Here is a 19378-nt window from a genome sequence, read left to right as displayed (position 1 = left end):
TTTTATTCGTCCTAGAGTGAACTGTCAGATCTTTTTTCTGTAATCTGGGGGTTTCAACGGAAATGTATGTTGCATCACAGTTCGGTTATGCAAAAAATGATCTGCATGCACAAAAAAGGCTTTTTCCTCTTAACTGTAGTGTCTTTCCCTGCCCATAACGCAATGCTATGAAACTGTCTGCTGTTTCACAGTAAACTCCGTGTCTTTCATTGCATAGACTTGTTTTGCAGTGCGAAAGCGTATTAACATGACAAAATCTTAACCACAGTAAGATTTATGTCTGCGATAGAACTTGTGATATGTTTGAAACCCTTTGGGTGGCATTTCTCCGATTTTTAACATATCATTCTAGTTATGTTCCAAGAAATAATTGCTTTTCAAACCACACAGTCTGTACTGGTGCTCATGCAATAGTTTTTACATAATGGGTTAACATACTTTTTCACAATATCTTTATTTAAATGAATATATGGCTTTCACAGAAGATGAAATGAAAACAGGTCAAGAAAGAGGTAGATGAGGTGATGAATTTATCATAATAGGGGGGAGGGGGAACCTCATATGATTGATTATTCTACCTTCAACCGGATCAGAGTTCCAGGCTTTAGATATACTGCATGCATATCACCTTCCAATGAAATAGTCCATAGTGTTTTCTTTGAGAGTGAAGTGACAGGGATATAAAGAAAAGCTATGATAGATTTAGTCGTCAGTTCCATTGATGTCCAGTCTGGATAGATTATTTTCTTTTGTAAACCAGTCAAATTCAATATATAATAAAACAGTACAGTTCACAAACTTATAAGCATGCAAATAATGAATGAAACTATTAAGGAAATGTTAGATTCGGCAAACAGGGTGTTCAGAATTTATGTAAGCTACAGCCACACATTTCTACTGTTTCCATGTTTTGTTCAGTAGGTTCCTCCACTGGGCAAAAAGGAAAAGATTCAAGTCTTTTTTTAAAGAAAATGTGATTTTTCATTTATCTTTCATAGGCCTTTGTAAACAACTGACTGTCAACAGACATATGCGTATATATGTAAATGTTCATATATCTTGTGAATGCACATTGATTGTAGTTCCATTATTGAGAATTCAACTTCCATGTCATTTTAGTGACACATGCTTTTATTTACGTTTCGTAAGCAATGGACCTTTGTCCTGAAAGTCAAACTATGGGTCACACCAACGGCCAATTTAAAAGAAACTTTCATTTTAGCCCTAAACACAACCGACTTCAGAGGTTCAAAGTAATCCTGACATTTGTGATGGAAACTCAGTCTCATCTGTTTCATAATTACCCAAGGAGTCTCAGTGGGTGAGAAGAGAGTGAGACAGCTTGAAAGATCAGAGAGACGGGAGGACATGGAGAATGGCACAGATGGAGTGCGTATGACATGTGATTAATCTGTTGAATGCCTGTGGTGCAGCACCCACTGCGTAAACTCAAACGGACACGTGTGCGAGTATAAACAAACTTCCTTCAACTTCCTTGTGTCAGGATGAATCTGATTGAATGAACATGTTGTACCTGCACAGTCTCACTGCATCCACTAACATTACATACGCTCCACCTCAGCGGGTGAATTTCTTCATGCACCCTGTGGTCTTTTTTCTGTCTTAAAGCATGTAAAAGATATTTGCTAGCATTTGTTATTTCAAGTCTGATGTGTGGATTTTAAAAATTTTGCTGGTTGTCCTACAAAGCAAGTGTGAGATTTCCTGCTGGACCACTCTTGGTACTTTTTATGCAACTGGATTCACTTTGTGTCATGGGACATAACATTCAATCTCGTTCATGCATTACATAGCAGCTATCCTTAAAGGCAGTTCATTGTGCATACATAAAATTCCTCATTTGACGGTCTAGCTTTGACGAATTCAAAAACCGGCAATCCGCAAGACACCTTCATCCAAAGGGTGTGATTTCCCATAATCCAGCGCTTCTGTGTCCAAACAGTGCATGCAGTCATCAACATATGAGGTGTCATTGTTCTGTAGGCACTGTTAACACTATTTTGGTGGTATAACAACCAGTGGTTGTCCTCTCCGGGGCCGCCACATTAGCACCTGGGCATCGTTGGCATTCGGCCTGCCCAGCGCGTTGGGCGGTATGGGTTCGTTGTTGCTAAGAATGTGCGGTTGTTCCTGGTGCGGCCGGCCCATGAGTTTGGCACGGGAGCCCAGAGGCATGGACGGGTCCACTTCAATGTCCACCCGCATACGCCAGCGTACCGTTTGAAGAACGATCCGCTCTTTGGTGTCTGCATTAAGCGCCACCAGCCAAGTGATGAAGCTCTGGTCCCGAGTGATGTGCGTGAGCATGGGGGTGTTGCTGTTGCTGATGGGCACAGCCCATGTCACGCTAGGGTAGAAGTTGTCGTTCATGCTCACTGTTAGCCGGGAGGGTTTGGACGTGGGGCCTGAGAGGGTCACTGTTTCGGTAGTATTACCATACCAGGGGTAACTGACGCCATCCGAATCGCTGATCGCCTTTACCCGTCCTTCACGAAGCTCTGGGAGCTCCCAGCTGGACCTGGAAAAGAGGGAGAGGGGTCAGGGAGGACAAAACTAAGCGAGAGCAGATGTGCTATAATACATCAAAAGGTAGATGGTGAGTGAATGGGGACGGGGTGGTGGGTGAGAGAACCCTCTTCAGAACAAAGTGCTTCATGCAAATATGCAAAAACGGGGATTAAAAGACATTGGGCTGTGAAAGAAATATTAATGAAACTGTTTTTAATTTTCTATTTCTAAGCTTTGCTTCCATTTTAATTGTTTTGTCTACTATAGGTCATTTATAACTATAACTTGTTCCTGGATCTACAGCTTTTTGATCAACCATTCAACATTTAGGGTTCAAGTTATAGTTCACCCAAAAATGAAAATTCTGTCATCATTTACTCATCTTCTTGTCATTTAAACCTGTATGAACAGAAGATATTTTGAAGAATTTTCATTTTTGGGTGAACTATAACTTTAAGTCTTGGACATTTTTTATCAAGTTATCATTCTTTCTTAATTTATGGGTGGTTCATGGTTAACCGGTTAACTGTTAAAACAGTTTTGTTTACAGAATATCTAAAGATTCAGGAACAAGTCCTACTTCGCAAAACCATGGTCACCTCATATTGTTCACTTTAAAACATGCTCGATTTTTTTCAACCCAGCCCCCCATTAGGTCAAAATGGACAAACCCAATCCGTTTGATTATAAAGTAACATATATTGAGTTGCTTTAACCCATTGTTGGGTAAAATATAAACATTTTCTGATTTAACTTACCCAACGGTTAGGTTTACCCCTCTTTGACCCAACACTGGGTTAAAAATAACCCAGCATTTTCAGAGTGTAGGGTAAGATTCTACAAGGTCCATGAATTATATGTATACTGTCTTATTGAATCTTACCACCACAAAGGACTACAGACACAAATAAAAACAATAAACCTGCTATTTATCCCTATACTCTGCATCTCACGTAACCAAGATCAACCCTGCATCAAACCTTCTAGCAACAGTGTCGTGACTGGTTCACGATTGGTTCGTTGATTACTCACATGCCAATATCACCATACGTATTGAAGAACTCCATTTGGGTGCACGCCTGAATCCATCCCACGGTCCATGTTTCGTTTCTGGGAACGGGGGGCATCACAATCCCAGCCGATGCTCTGAAGTAAGGGGTCTTGTATCGCAACACAATGGGCGAATTCTCTTCAATGACGGTCGGGCATTGGTCAATGGAGGCTGACACCTCATAGACCACTATGTTCTCCCGTCGGATGCGGGGCTTGCAGGCGATGCTCTGAATGCAACCCATGGTCCTGCTTATTAGGGGTGTCAATGTGGCCAGCGACGGAAAAATGAGGATGTATTTGAGCAATATATGCATTGGCCCTTTTAACGACCCCTGAAATGTTGTCAGATCCTCGTCTTCATTTCGTGCTCAAAATATCCTCTGCATTAAAGTAAAAAAATAATGTCTGATATAAAACACATGTTGTAATTAAAGCTCCAGTGGTAGAGTGTGGTTTCGGTGCATCTTTGAGACAAACGAAGAGCTGAAGCAGAACCCCGGAGGTGTTTTGAAATGAAGGGTGTATCGATGATCCGTTTCGCCTGTTCCTGAAGCGCCGGAGTGCCGCACTGCCCTTGATGCTCGTCCCCAGCAGATGTGATCCGGCCTCCACCGAATCGGACACCCGGTGCGAGCCTGCTTCCCTTCCTCCTTCCAATTCACGCGTCCGGCTGTATCTCTGAGCCCTTTGATCCCGGGTTTTCTGCTGGGCGCGGGCATGTCAGTGCTGAGGGAGTCGGTGCTGCATGAAGAGTGTATGTCGGTTATGTTTACTCCAGGTGAACGACCTACCCAACATTTTGTTGATGCGGCTTCTTTCGAAAATATGCGCCCGGTCGGTAAAGCGACATACAGTTGGAACGATTTGCGGTTTACAATGCAAACTTTATGTCGCTCGTGCAGCTTTTAAAAAGCAGTGCCCCTCACGGGCATCATTTTGTGGCTAATTTTGTGTATTTCCTTTGTGTGTTGCCATCCCTTAGCGAGGAAACCCTGGGCACGTCAGAGGTTTGGAGAACACAAAGATGACGCTAATAAGCGTAAAACACAAAATCCTCGCGCACATGCAGTGTGGTTTTAAAAAATATATTTTCCCAATAAAAGGCAGCACAACATCTCAACGCAGACATGTGCTTTATATGGTCGCTGTTCAGTTGCAGCGAGGTGCTGATGCTAGTGCGCGAACCCGAGCTGGGGGATGCGCGCTCCGACGAGAGCTCCCAGTTGTGGGCGTGGTTTGAGTGACGCCGTCGTCTCGTCTGCTCTCTGATTGGCCGTACACGTGTACGACGGAAGTGGGAGCTGTCGGCACACTTCCTAGACACGGATCAACCGGTCATTCAACCCGTACTGTATCTGACTCCCAAGGGTCGTTGGTTGTTCATTGAGTGAAACTCTTTCTTATCTCGAGCTGTTTATGATTGTCGGATTGCTGCACAGGCTTTCGGAGAAACTTCCACGCGTTGTGCACAGGATCAGTGCGATGGTGAAGCCGCAGGTTGTGTTTGTTTTGGGCGGGCCTGGCGCGGGGAAAGGGACACAATGCGCGAGAATCGTGGAGGTAAGAGAGATGCGACGAGTCGAACGATTCACTCATACAAATTCGTATTCATTTAATATCAATGTATGAAGAAAAGCACGAGTTTATGGTCTTGCTAGTGTGCTTTAGCGTTGCCGCACCTTACAGGGATCATGCACTTCCGCGTGTCCTCTATAAAGACATTTAACAAGGCAAAAGCGCTTTGTGCCCCTATTATTATCAGTAATGCTGTAGTTCGTTTGTATTAGAATCGAGCTTTGATTTGCAATAACCCCCAGGAGTGATGTGGAAATCGCTCTATTTATGTATCCTGGTTATGAACAGGACTTCTGTTTCAACATTTCCCAGTGTTCAGTGGGTGTGTTCTACTGTCAAAACTTGGCAACAACAAAGCTGGCTTTATGAATGTCTGTGTGGTTCCTTTCCCTGAAAAAGTTCAAACTGAAGTGTCATTGTATTGTTTGTAAAATGTAAGATACGATTTTAGGATACAGGATGAAAAATAGATCAAAATAAATTCTCTACATATTGAGAATGTACAGAATAGCAAAAATAAGCAATGAGCAGGTGTGTCCAAACCTTTGACTTGTAGTGTAATATCAAGGCAACCTTTGCTATGAAGAGACCATTTCAGTTGACTTTAACATACACACACACACGTCTCAGTTATTATCTTGTGTTATTATCTGACTGCTTCAGATTCCTGTTCACACATGTTGATATGTGATGCCTACCTCTCATTTTTTCATAGACCTACAGCTATACTCACCTGTCTGCCGGAGACCTCCTGAGAGAGGAACGCAGCCGCAAGGAGTCCAAGTTCGGTCAGCTCATTGACAACTACATCAAAGAGGGAAAAATCGTTCCGGTGGAAATCACCATCAACTTATTGAAAAAGGTGGTTATGCCTGTCCATCCTGCTCTCAACTGTAGGCTTGTGAATATATTTCAACTGTAGGCTTGTGAATACATTTCAACGGACAGATATTTACTACTGTGAATGAACTTGATTTCTGATAGCGAGCGGAGTGCAAAGAGCATTCGGACTGAAGGGCTTTTCTAATAATGGGCATAAATCATAACTGCAATATCGTGACAAAATGACCAAGCCTCTTTGTAGTTCATGTTTGGTTGCTGTGTTAAAAACTGCAAAATGATAGTTTATGGACATTTGTTTTTATAATCAATGAAGGTTATTTTCACTCAGTTTGTTTATGTCTTTTATTGGTAGGCAATGGACGAGACGATGAAAGTAGATGAGAAAAGGTTCCGCTTTCTTATCGACGGTTTCCCTCGTAACGAAGACAACCTGCGGGGATGGAACAATGTCATGGATGGAAAAGCAAATGTTAAATTTGTTCTTTTCTTTGATTGCAGCAACGAGGTGAGGAATGGTCTTATTATTAAAGTAATAGTTCACCTAAAAATGAAAATTCTGTCATCATTCACTTGCCAAAAATAATCAAGCTAAGCAAGATACATTTTTTCCAAGTTTAAAGCATTCCAAAATGACATTGGTCATTGGTGGTTGTGCATTTCAGGTGTGCATTGACAGATGTTTAGAGCGGGGCAAGAGCAGCGGACGCACTGACGATAACAGAGAAAGTTTAGAGAAAAGGTATTTACCATTCAGGCTATAACAGTATTACTGTATAGACTCCACAGCCCAATTAAGTTTGTCCTACATTCACCTTTACGCTGCCCTACATAGAGTATATTATTGCAATATATTTTATTTGCATTGACTTTCAGCTGCATTTTTATATACATATTATGAATGTGTTTTATGTTCAGGATCCAGACATATCTCCAATCCACACGGCCTATTATAAAGCAGTATGAGCAGCAGGGGAAGGTGCACACCATCGATGCCTCACGCTCGGTCGATGAGGTAAGACTGTTTTTAGTTTAATTTAATTTAATTGAGAATAATGGAGAAATTATTCAAGCTTAATAAGTTATTATATCATTTTAGCACAGATGTAGAACAGTATTTATCAGTCAGCACCTACGACTGGCTCCATCCATTTTACAATGTTGCAGAGTTTGTATCAGTGTGTCACTCATTAGCTCCCTTTAATCTTTCTTGCAGGTGTTTGCAGATGTAAAGAAAATCTTCGGTAAAGAAGGTTAAAGCTGCGTGTCCACAGCCAAAACCATGACATTTTTTTATTTAAATTCTGTTTATTGATGTTGGCAGTGCTCCACCTTCTACATGTATCAATATATACATTTTTACTCATTCAATAGTAATATAGGATTTTTTAAACATGGGGTTGTGTGTGTATATATATGTGTTTGTAGGGTTGAAAGGTAAACATGTTGTTTAGCCAATGATTTAAACTTCTATTACACTGAGGAGGAACAATATTTAAGTAGACTCAAATAAGTTTCAGCAATAAACATTCAGTGCACTTCTATAGGAGCAGTACATGCCTACTCTTAAGTTGAAGACAGTCTTACTTGGCATATGTGTTAGATCTGTTTGAGAAATGTTTGGCAAAAATTACCATCAAGTGCATAAAACGGGATAAAAAAGATAAATATGTTCCATTCGGTTCTGTGTGTGGCTGCATTTATGTTTTATATATGACACCTTTCTGTATGCAAATGAGCAATTATAAATGACCAATAGGAAATTTTAGTAAGTTGACAGTTGTTTTATCATATTAGGCAAAATGTAAGCGTTTGTTTTGTATAATAATTCTAAACTGGGTCTGAGGCCACCCAAGAATAGAAAATGGAGATTTAGCTGTAAATCTTTTGTCATGTTTTGACAACTGTATTCTGGACACTTGTGGTCTCTGCTCAGGTGATACATTTTAAGATGTGGGGGCTTGTGCTTTTACTTGATTGTTTCAGCATATTTGGGGTCACTCATTTATAAATGAACTGCCTTCATGTCATATTGATATGACCTTTCTGCATTAAAACTGTGTTCAGTGTTTCATACCACCAGATCACATAAAACATGATATTAGGTATCAAGGATGACATCACCCCCTAAAGAAAAAGAAAAATGCAAAAAGATGAAAATATTGACGACTTTGTGTTTTTGAATAACCTTTCTGTAAATGCATTTCTTAATTCCCCATATATCACATACATTCCTGCGTATAGGGATGAAGCATAGGCTAATATTTAGAATTTTGTTTCATCAGGAGAACATATTCAATCATAGTTACATGTGTGCAGTGCATTTTAGGTTGCACAACAGTACAGCGAACAGTATACTTTAAATCAGTAATTGCATATTTGTGTTACAAAATTACACATTTAACCAAGATATTTTTTTATTCAAAACGTATGCTTTTTTTCTGTGAAACACAAATTAAGTGTTTTGAGAAATGTCTCAACTCGGTGGTTTTGTGTCAATGGTGGCCAAAGTTGTTTGGTTATGAACGTTCTTCAAAATATCTTCTTTTGTGTTCTGCAGAAGGAAGGTCAAACAGCTTGGAATGACATAAAGTTGAGTAAATTATCAAATTATTTTTAGTTTTGGTGCCTATCCCTTTAAGTGCAACTAATGAGGTTAAAAAAGAAAGCAATATGGCAAACTTCCGCCATCTAGTGGAGACATATCCTATTAACATCAATGAGTGCAAACATATTGGAAGAGTTAAAAAAAAGTACAAACATGTAAATCTATAATTTTAGCAATTCAAATATTGACTTTAAAAGTTTGTACTTTGTAGTATGAAAAACCTAAAATTATTTGGTTTGCAACAATTGCTCTTTCAGATAGTCGATGCAGCAATTCATTTATTATTACAATAACTAATAATATAACAACAATAAAAATTTCATTACGATTAGTAATGTGACTTTTGGGTTCTGGGTGAAGTCTTGATTCAAGCCCTGCTTTCCTGTCTGCACTCTGTTCCCTATGAATAATGGCGAAAAGGCCAAAAAATAATTTGTAATTCACAAGAAGGTAAAATGTTGTACTGATTGGATGGCTGTGTTTTGTTGCTATAATATGGTCATCTAAAAAAATAGTTCAGTTCGATGTTGTGGTGTAAACAGTAAGTCATTCCAATGTCATTCATTAACTCACTGGTTGGCCAAGTTAGTGAATTAATATTCTTTTAAAATAAATAAAAAAAGACATCTTTGTTCGGTATCAAATCTTTAATTGTAAGGACTTTGCCCCTCTAGTACCAAAACTGCTGTACAATATCAAACGTGTCTAAATACAATATATTTGTTTAACAGTGTAGCGCTTCTTCAATCATACCACATATAACGTTTTTTCAAAGCAGAGGTTTGATTAAATATTTACACAGCAACTGCATAATGATGCTTTATACCAATATTACACTTTGTATACTATATACAGTGCAGTTTGCCTGAAAAGGAGTGAAATAGCACTCTTTGAAAACAAAAATAAATAATAGAGATATACTGTATTTGTATATTTTAGATATTGTCCAATACTGTTTTAATAGGACACTGCAATCTGTATAAACAAGAATTCAGTTTACAATACTTTAAAGTCAGTGTTTACGTTGCTAATAAAATGCAAAACCACTATATCTGTGTGAAATCATGCGTCATTCTTCTGCAGAGTGGATGAAAAGTACATAAAGTACATAACATACAGGTGAAATAGTCCTGCATATTTAAGATACAATTTACAACTGCACTGTATGGGTAAACATAGCGACATCACAGAGATTTATTCAGGCATCTGTATTATTTCATGACTTGTTTTGTGTACCAATAATAGACCACAGGTCTGACATGTACCTTTCAGGATAGCTTAAACAAAATTCTTCAAATGGTTTTTACAGTTGTTCTTAGGAGGAGCTGGGCGGCAGGTCTGCTCTGGTTCTGCGATACTGGACTTTGGTGTTGGTGACGGCTCCATGTTTCTGCCGCAGATGCAATCGCAGCTGGCTCTTGTGACGGAAGTGCAGGTCACAATTCTCACACTGAAAAACAGAAAAATTCAGTTACCGATATATACAGAAATATGAAGCTAAAAGAAGTCATGCTAAAAAATGTGACTCACATGATAAGGTTTCTCTCCCGTGTGTATTCGTAGGTGACTCTTGAGCGTCTGAAGGTGGCGGAAGCGTGTGCCACAGACGTCACATGGGTACGGCTTTTCTCCAGTGTGGATCAGTACGTGAGCCCTCAGATGAGCCACCTACAAAACAACACAACAACAAAAAAAACTTTAGAAATATACATTTACTATGGAGTCCTACATAACATCTGTTTATAGTAAACAGAAACATGGCCTGGCGGAGTTTAGGTTTTACCTGGACGAAGCGAGAGCTGCAGGTTTCGCATTTGTATGGTTTTTCTCCTGAGTGTATACGAGAGTGGGTCTTAAGATTCGCAGGTCTGTTGAACTGAGCTCCACACACATTGCAACGGTATGGTTTCTCCCCTGCAATTATATTATAAAAATGTTGAAATGTTTCCTTTTTAATTCTTGAAATGCAATCCAATGTACATGCAAGAGATCCTGAACTGATTTGCTTGTATAAATGCAATCATTTACCTGTATGGACAGACTTGTGGCTAGCCAGGTTTCCTTTGTAGCGAAACATGGCCTGGCAGCGGTCACATTTGTATGGCTTGCCGTCCTGTAGCCACTGAGGCTTCTCTGAATCAGATTCGCTTTTAGAATCACATTCATTACAGAAGAGTCTGCCGCTTTCTTTTAAGAACAGAGAGAACAGTTATTAGGTTGTGTTCACAATGCACACAATTCAGATTTGTTTTTTTCTGGTATTTTGCATCTGGTATCTTACTGTATTTGTTTGTTTGGTCTAGAATAGAAATGCAATAGAAATGACCTACAGTATGTGTCTTACATTTCCAAAAAATAACCAAACCACATACAAATTTAGGATTGGGTTTGTAAATATCAGATTTTACATCCAAAATAGTTTCAGTTGGATGACCCTCAAAACTGAAGTAACCTATAAACTCTTTAGTATTGTTTAACCTTGTTTTTACCTAATTTTGTATCCCCCTCTTCTGTCAAAGTACTTGGAGATCCACGTTCCTCTTTTTGAATGCGTTCATCTGTAGACCTAAAAGCATCAAATGACACCATGTTTAAAAACACTGCTTATATTACATTGCCACACCATGAACATGAAGAACAACTACACACAATGTTTTCAGAGCACCAACCTGCTGCTTATATTGCACTGACTTCTGGTTGCATCTTCACCGCTCTTATTGGTACCCTCTGTTACTGTATGAGATGGAGTTTGCAAGCCATGACCAGTCATTCCATCCGTGGAGTTAAGTACAATGAACTTGTACTTCTTCCAGTTGCGGACCTTTGCAGGGTCACTGACAGAGTTCTGAGGAGAAACTGCCCCTCGACTACAGCTGCTGGACTCTGCCGGAGAGTTCGGTTGGCAGTCTGATCTAAGAGGGCTCTGAGGACCACTGGTGTGTGACAGTTCAATGTTCTCCATCCCCGAATTTACGCCAGAAGCTCTCCTCCTGTCTCCCTCAGCCCGAGCTGAATGGAAAAGCACTGATGGACGGTTCCGCTCTTTTCTGGACTCCGTGGCTCCGCCAGCAGTCTTGGCCGTGACTCCGTTGTCCATCATGGTGTGCTGTTGACGGGCTATTATGCCGCTCTTTGGTATCTGCCAAAGGGGGTTTGTAGTACTGAAGGTCTCCAGGGGGACAGGAAGATGTCTATAGAAGCGAGTAGGGCTTTCGGTTGAAGTGCTGACTGCGTAGTGCAGGCTGGGAGGACCGTAAAGGCTCATGGTCACACTTGAAGACATGTTCAGGGCGTTGCTTGGGAGAAATGGAGCTTCTGGAGTTACACAGCGTTGCAAATCCGCTCTGGTCTGCTTTACACACAAGCCCCTGTGTGACGAAAATAAACTGTTTTTGTTACAAATCACATTCAAGTCTGAAAACAGGGAAAACTGAGCTGAGATTAAGCATTTACCTAGACTCCATGAACCTCTGGCAAGTGTCCATCACATGGTCCATCTGCAGGTATGTGGCTGTGTTGAGGGTGGCTATAATGAAGTTTTCTTCAAGGGTGAGGCAAGACGTGTACATAAACTCCAGCAGTATGTCGAAGCCATTGGGGTCCACATTGGGATCTAAACTGATCACGCTTAGGTCGTTTTTATGAGTCTCTGCAAACATTGAATAAAAGAGGCCGCTGGAAAAAAACACAGGTAGAATTTATTATGCATGTAATGCGCAATTTAATGTTTCCAAAATGGCATTATTGGACAAAACATTTTTTGCACTACCTGCATGCCATCAGAACCGTCTTGTGTGCCCGAAACTGTTGCCCACAAACCAGAATGGTGACATCGGTCAGGATGTTTCTGCTGCGCAGGCGGTTGAAGTTGAACAGCACATCACCGGCATGCCGAGTGAATGTGATGCAGCCGTCTGCTGCACTTGACATGTTGACTACCTGCATAGAAACAGTTCAACATCTGGTTAAACGTGTGCGGAGATAGGGACATAAAAATCAACAGATCCTCACTTGATCACCAAACCAAATAATAATACAATTACACCACAAACGTTTTTATTTTTATTAAAAGTTTTATTTTATGAGTCTAAACTACTAAAATAAGACCTTCACTGTGAACTCGCGTGCGCTTTAACAAACAGACACTAGATGTCCACAGAGTCACTTGTTGCAAGATGAAGATGTGACTGACTTGTACATACTGTAATACCTAAATGTACATTTTATTTTTATTTCTTATTAACTCATTTTTTGGTCATTTATATTGGTTAGTTGCCAATTAAGGAAACATCGCTTCGTCTCGTGCTATATCAGAAAATATACATTTTTAAATACATTCAAATATTCAAAGCGATCTGTAACAGTACGATTCATAAAAAATTTACATAAAAACGGTACTTAATATATTCTTGAGCGTCCAGGAATCTCTAGACATGACAGTGACTGTGTCTCAAGATCTATGAGATGCTAGACAGCATATTTGCGCATCACATGCGCGTTCAGAACTACACCATAAAATCTAGACAGCATTTTTGACTCGCTACGCCACTTTGGGGGCCAAAAATGCTACACTAGAAATGTGCCTCGCATACGTCACTTGTTGAACAAATGCGCATTTTAAGACACCGAACGAACCTGATACCAAAAGAGCATGGTGTGATTTATGAATGCTTCGGTGGAATGAACACGACAGTGCAATATGCGTCAAGCGATCTCCATAAATAATCTCATGACATTGATTAATATGCTTAAACGCTGAAGCAATCGTGAGAGAACATAGTATGCTCACATATGTACTGCAAATTTGCTAAAATTGATCAACCTTTGACTATTTAGTTAAAGAATATATGTACGTTAAACGCGTTCAGTTGATCGATTTGAGAGTTCAACCTGAGCCAAAAGATAAACTTGTGAAACTAATAAATACAGTATGTCCGAAAGCGAGATCAATGCTTAGCTAACAAAAAAAATCTCATCTAATGATCATCTATATACGGTTGTGTAGGCAATAAACTTATATTTCCACCCATATCAAGTTGCGCAAACATGTGTTTATCATGCAATCGTAAGCGAGCCCAATGAGGACTGCTTCCTTCTTTAATCTTTAAAGTCTATTGCAACTCTGTCCAATAGAGAGAAACACACACATGACACGAACAAGATTAACGTTAGTTATTCACGCAATTAGGCCAACAAAAGTCGCGTTGCGTAATTAACAAGACAAATCCGAACACAACAAAGTAACGTTAGTCTGGTTTAAAAGGAGATAAACAACAAACGTCTAAGGAACTCATTTCTATAGAGCATTTCATGTTAAGTCTAGACGTTTTACTAGATAGAATAAAATCACCTGGTATAGTTTTCTTGGAAGTGTCCAGCGAAGACAGTTCTTGGAAGAACTCTTCTGAGAACACGCAGTTCACAATTCTCGGAATTTTACCAGTGGACCGTACCACTTACACATCAGAGGGGAAATCTGGACGTTTGTGTTTTCACACTCGTGTATTACTAAATAACTGCGCGATTAAACTGGCATAACAGTAATTATTACAGTTTCAAAGGAATCACTCACATTGTTTATTATTTTTATTTCATTCATCAGTTTAGCTTTTAACATCGCGTAACTAATTTACAGTGTCTAACGGTGCTTCCGAGCTTAGTGGTTTGCTCCAGAAACGCGGTCATATTTTACGTCACTCCTCCAACCCTTTCGTTTCTGTACGGATTCCGCAGAATTTATCACTCGCGCTACGACCCGTCTAATAAATCGTGTATTACGTAATGTAAACTGGGCCAACAGATGCAATGAATCAATGTTTAATCATTTAACTCTACATTTGTGTTCTGAACACGAACAAGAACGTAAACTCTTAGCATATTTGTCTTACATAAGCAAAGTATCAACATTTATTCGTTTTTTAAATGAGAATTAAAGGTTCATTTGTGTCTTTCTTTCCTTACCGTTTCCACATATTTTACATACTTTGTTGATAGTTAACATAAGATTGCAGTGGCACTATATTAAAAAATGAAGTTCAGATTACAGACTGAAATTTAATGAGATGACTGCAAAAGAATAAATGCATTTTAATACTTTATTGGGTTGTTTTTTTTTAACTAAAAGGTTATGTTTGAAGATTTTGATTTAATTTACTATCACCGATTTCCACTGTTCTCTACAGTAACCGAGATCATAAGATGTAGGAGGTCAGAGATTGATTATAGCACAGAATTAAGATGGCAACCGAGGCCATATCTCTGCATTCATGCACGAACACTTAAGCTCATGACTGCTTCAGCCATGAGTGTAACCTAACACTTAACAAAGCAGCTATTCAGGACCATAACGCACCACACAACTCACAACACTATTTATATATCAGTCCCTAAGAGGTACTGGAAACTGGACATTAGGTTGTTTACAGCAAACTAAATCTTAAACTTATTTTTTTTAAATACACGTTTATAAAATACAGTTTTAAATCAGAGATTAAAATTAGACTACCAGTAAACTACAAAGAGGCCAAGAGGTGTGTCAAAAGGTCAAAATACAGTACATAGACTTTTAATCTTTTTTAATATAATTATTACGTGTAATTATTTATAGTGTAATTCAAATATTTAGAACAAAACTAAAATGTTCTTTATACCTGTTAAGGCTGATTATTCTGGACACTTAATTGTCAGAGGTCAAGTTCAGTTTAGACATCAGGAGTTTATTAACACCGGACAATTAATATAGAATATATTTTAACATTAAAATTACTCCGTTGTTTTTTAATGCATAAATGCTTATTAATTGCTGCCTGAATACACGGGGAATTTGCCACACAGAAATGTTTAGGAGAACAGAATTTATGGTTGAAAACTTTATTTCATAGATAATGTATTAAATGACTGCTATTCATGCATAATCAAAAACAGATTTAACAAGCTTCAGAGAGAATAAATTATAGTTGCATTACATAATCACAAGCGTCACACATTGTGCCTCAGGAGAAATCACAAAAATATGGAATTCAGTTAAGGTTTAAAAGTGCAGAAAATTCTGTCCCAGATCTGGTGTAAAGACAATCAATACCATGTAGAGCATTTATATTATGGATCTTCCTGAAAGGTGTCTGTGATGTTCTGTATACCTGGAAAAGTAGTGCTGAAATTCTCTAATAGTGAAAAGCTGACAAGATGTTGCGTCTCTTCATTGTGAAACTACCCCCTCATCTCTCACACATACAAATACACACTTCCTCTTTCTTTAGAAGAGGAAAGTGCCCTATCGGAAATAGACGCTGTCACAAGTTTTTCACTCTCAATAAGATGGACGATGTCATTTTGTAGAGAACTTTGAACCATGACATAACAGATCATGCTTTTTGTTCATAATTTTGTGCTCTAGGTCATGAGAGTGAAAACAAAAGATTGGGCCAAGTTATAAAAAAGACTTTAAAACAAAAAAACATTTCTATTTGCAATTGTGTGGTTTGGATACGTGTCACATATCTGTCACGCATATTAATACTCTATATCTGTTAATGGCACAGCAAAAGACAAAGCGACTGACTAAAAACGCTCTTTCATTTTACTAATCACTATCACACATCAAAGGCACAGTTCAGAAAATGGAGAGGCTGTTCCAAGAAAAGTCTTCATGTACAGTTTACAAATTACTCAGTGATGCCTGACTAGTGTTTGTTGTGAATTCATTTCTGTGCTCAGTTGGCTCTTCATTTTAAGTGGTGATCAGCAGTTGTAGCTCAATTAATAGATCAATGCATTAGCAATGCAAAGGTTTCGGGTTAAATTCTAAAGGAACACGCTGTTTAAAAAATATTTTCAATGCAACGTAAGTCGCTTCGGATAAAAGCATCTGCTAAATGCATACATGCAAGTGTAAGTACCTTACTGATGCTTGCTTCAGTAAACATCATTGAACGGTACCACTTACACGCATACATACATATCTTAGACAGTGAAACAATATGAAATAAAAGCTATTTTAAAAATGTTAAATTATTGAATACTTAATGCTTATACTTAGATATTACTATATTTACTTAAAATTACTTATTAGTTTCAATAAGGTAATAGACCATGACACGTGTTATGTTACAACATGCTACGTTGGTATGGTTGCCTAAACTTAGTGGTGTTCTAAAGCAAAACCATTTGAGAACCATATCGGAGATGCAAGAAAAGAACCAAACTTTGTATCGCAACCAAGTCATACTGTTACACCAAGCATTATACATAGTTAACTTCAGTGAAGTTTGCTGAGTGAAGTGAAAGTAGAATAAAGAAATACATTAAAGCTGAGTTTCGATTTTAGTACAGATCAGACATGTACACTAAAGTGCATGAGGTCGGACACTAAAGTGTTCCCTTAAGCCTTGTGTTGCCGCCACTGGATCTGTTATTGGATACTCTTCCAGATCTTCGTTTCACACTTTGGACCTGTGTATGTTATGAAAAGAAATGGGTTGGTTGTCTCAGGTCAGGACTGACACAGAACTTTTAACTAGAAACATAAACTCTGTGTCACGGTCCTGCCTTCTTGGTTCTGTATTTCTAGTCGTGTGGCAGGATCGGGACGGAGCCCTTAGGTTTTATGTGAGAAAGCCATGAGTTATTTACGTTTTACATCTCATGTGCTTTCTCGTGTCTCGTCATTGGCCCCGCCCCTCTTGTTTCATGTATTGCTTCCCTGACGTGTCTAATGTTCCTCACCTGCCCTGTGTAATTATCCCTCGTTTGTCTTACCTATATAATGCCCTCATGTTTCATTGTCCTGTGCTCGTTGATTGTATGTGCTTGTATGCGTGTCCGCTTATGCCTCGTGTATGACGTTGTGACAGTGTGCTCTGTGTTGCCAAGTCAAGTCTAAGTAAGTCAGTTATAGTCAGTTTGTTGTTTTGTATTGTTCTTGTCGAGTGTGATCCCGTTTGTTCCCTACCTTAGTTCAGTTATCCCCCATCGTGGGTGTTTTGTTTTGTTCCTTTGTTTGTTATTAAAGATATCTGTTAACCCCTTCACTCCCTGCTGCCTGCAGTTGGGTTCTTTCCTCCACATCCGTGACACTCTGATGTGGCAACAGCAAATGATCATACAGAAACTGTATTTTTTTGAGCTGGGGCGTCTGATCTTCCCCTCAGCTCACCTGTATCTTGAGAGGTCAAGGGGTGAGTTGTTCACCAAGCTTAAAGAATGTTTTTACTTTCTTAAAAAATTGCAATTCCATTGCTTTGATAACTTAGATGTGATCAACGTACTGATCAATTTCAGGTGTATATCACAAAAAATGTGAAATATGTCAAAGAACATCATGTCATTATATGAAATCCGAGCGGGTAATGTCCATAAACATTTTGATAACACTAATTTCTACCTTTCTCTTGACACACACCTGCTCTTGGCATATTCTACAGTTTCAACAACCTGATCTGATTACTTAACCTTTACCAGTCAGCTTACGCTCCCCTATCCAATAACCTCAGCTCACACTGTTGGTGTGGCATTTCTTCAACAAACCACAAGACATTCAAACAAAGTAAATCCTACGCATAGGTATTTAAATACACACACACACGCACGCACGCACGCACGCACGCACGCACGCACACACACACACACACACACACACACACACACACACATCTTTGTGTGTGTGGGTGCAAATAAAGTGTGAATAAATATTCTAAGATAATTAGAAGGGAAGGAAGCTAATTATCAAGTACTATATAAAGTACATAAAAAATGAAATAAAAATAAAGATATTAATGAGGGTTGCCTAACATAAGTTAGAACACATGATATTGGAAATGCAGAAAAAAACACCTTGCAAAGAAACATATTTGCATTACTTTTTAAGGAAATAGTTTTTTTTATCTAACTCTGGTGGTAAATGGTTCCATAGTAATGGGTCTGTTACCAAGGGAAACACATACTACAATAGATGGGTTAGGGTTATATAATAAACATTGAATGCACTGTAAAGCATCTACCGAATGCATAAATGTAAATGATAAATTTAATCTAGTAATAGTTTGGTTCTCATTCTGAAAACAAAACCAAAACGTGCCTGTCTTCATTCTGTTGTAAAACATGAATATTGAAAAAATAAATATTATCATCATTAAATATGAGTCTGTAAAAGGGCATTTAGTGGTGGAATAGACTCATTATATGTTTTAGTGATGTCTACTACACTACTGATTATCATGCAATGCAATATAATTGCAATATTAATTGTTCTTTTAGTGATAAAAACACTGAAAATATGACTCACTGCTATAACTATTTAATTATCTCTTTATTTGCATTGTAAAAGGTGGTTATGAAAGGAGTTTTTTCTGACCCGTTTAAAATGTATTTTTAGTGCTCGGTGAACTTACACCTCAGGTATATGTTTTCAAGAGCTCTTTCTAAACCTTACACCAAGCTACAAGTTACATAAGTACACATATACAGTACAGTGTAACACATGCATATGGCATTCTAAACACAAACTTCTGACTTTTTTTATATTTCTGAAGAAAACATGATGATGCTTGGCCTTCAATAACACTGTGATGCTTGAATGCAGCAGGATGTTGCCAGGGCGATGCCATTCAGTTTCTAAGGTGCTCAAAGAGGTTTCAGCATGTTGTTCTTGATAGGGAATTATTGGTGGATGCTTACTGGTCATCTCTACATTCACAGCAATTTTGCGGGTAAATGTAATGCTCAGAAGTGGTACACAGGCCTATGTTGTTTCTGCAAGACTGTCTTTAGCCCTGA

The 19378-nt window shown here is 38.7% G+C and overlaps 3 protein-coding genes across 3 annotated transcripts; 1 reads left to right on the top strand and 2 right to left on the bottom strand.

Annotated features, from left to right (window-relative positions):
- Positions 1-30: 30 nt before the first annotated feature.
- Positions 31-4768, bottom strand: fam78ba (family with sequence similarity 78 member Ba). Its single transcript, XM_057333849.1, has 2 exons — positions 3562-4768; positions 31-2539 (listed from the first exon to the last, which is right to left on the bottom strand). The coding sequence occupies exons 1-2, from the start codon at positions 3894-3896 to the stop codon at positions 2017-2019; spliced, it is 858 nt and encodes a 285-aa protein (XP_057189832.1). The 5' UTR covers positions 3897-4768; the 3' UTR covers positions 31-2016.
- Positions 4769-4873: 105 nt separating this feature from the next.
- On the top strand, positions 4874-8068 carry cmpk (cytidylate kinase). The gene is made up of 6 exons (XM_057333850.1): positions 4874-5142; positions 5873-6019; positions 6353-6505; positions 6663-6739; positions 6916-7012; positions 7214-8068. Exons 1-6 carry the CDS (start codon positions 4999-5001, stop codon positions 7253-7255), a joined length of 660 nt encoding a protein of 219 aa, XP_057189833.1. The 5' UTR covers positions 4874-4998; the 3' UTR covers positions 7256-8068.
- A 213-nt stretch (positions 8069-8281) lies between these two features.
- bcl6ab (BCL6A transcription repressor b) lies at positions 8282-14037 on the bottom strand. Its single transcript, XM_057333839.1, has 9 exons — positions 13956-14037; positions 12375-12544; positions 12059-12280; positions 11275-11973; positions 11095-11171; positions 10634-10792; positions 10389-10519; positions 10136-10273; positions 8282-10055 (listed from the first exon to the last, which is right to left on the bottom strand). Exons 2-9 carry the CDS (start codon positions 12533-12535, stop codon positions 9921-9923), a joined length of 1722 nt encoding a protein of 573 aa, XP_057189822.1. The 5' UTR covers positions 12536-12544; positions 13956-14037; the 3' UTR covers positions 8282-9920.
- Between the last annotated feature and the right edge of the window lie 5341 nt (positions 14038-19378).

This window comes from Triplophysa rosa, linkage group LG5, assembly GCF_024868665.1.
Source record: "Triplophysa rosa linkage group LG5, Trosa_1v2, whole genome shotgun sequence".
Taxonomy (NCBI): Eukaryota; Metazoa; Chordata; class Actinopteri; order Cypriniformes; family Nemacheilidae; genus Triplophysa; species Triplophysa rosa.
Note: the sequence above shows the minus strand (reverse complement) of the source record. Positions and strands in the feature narration are given on the sequence as shown.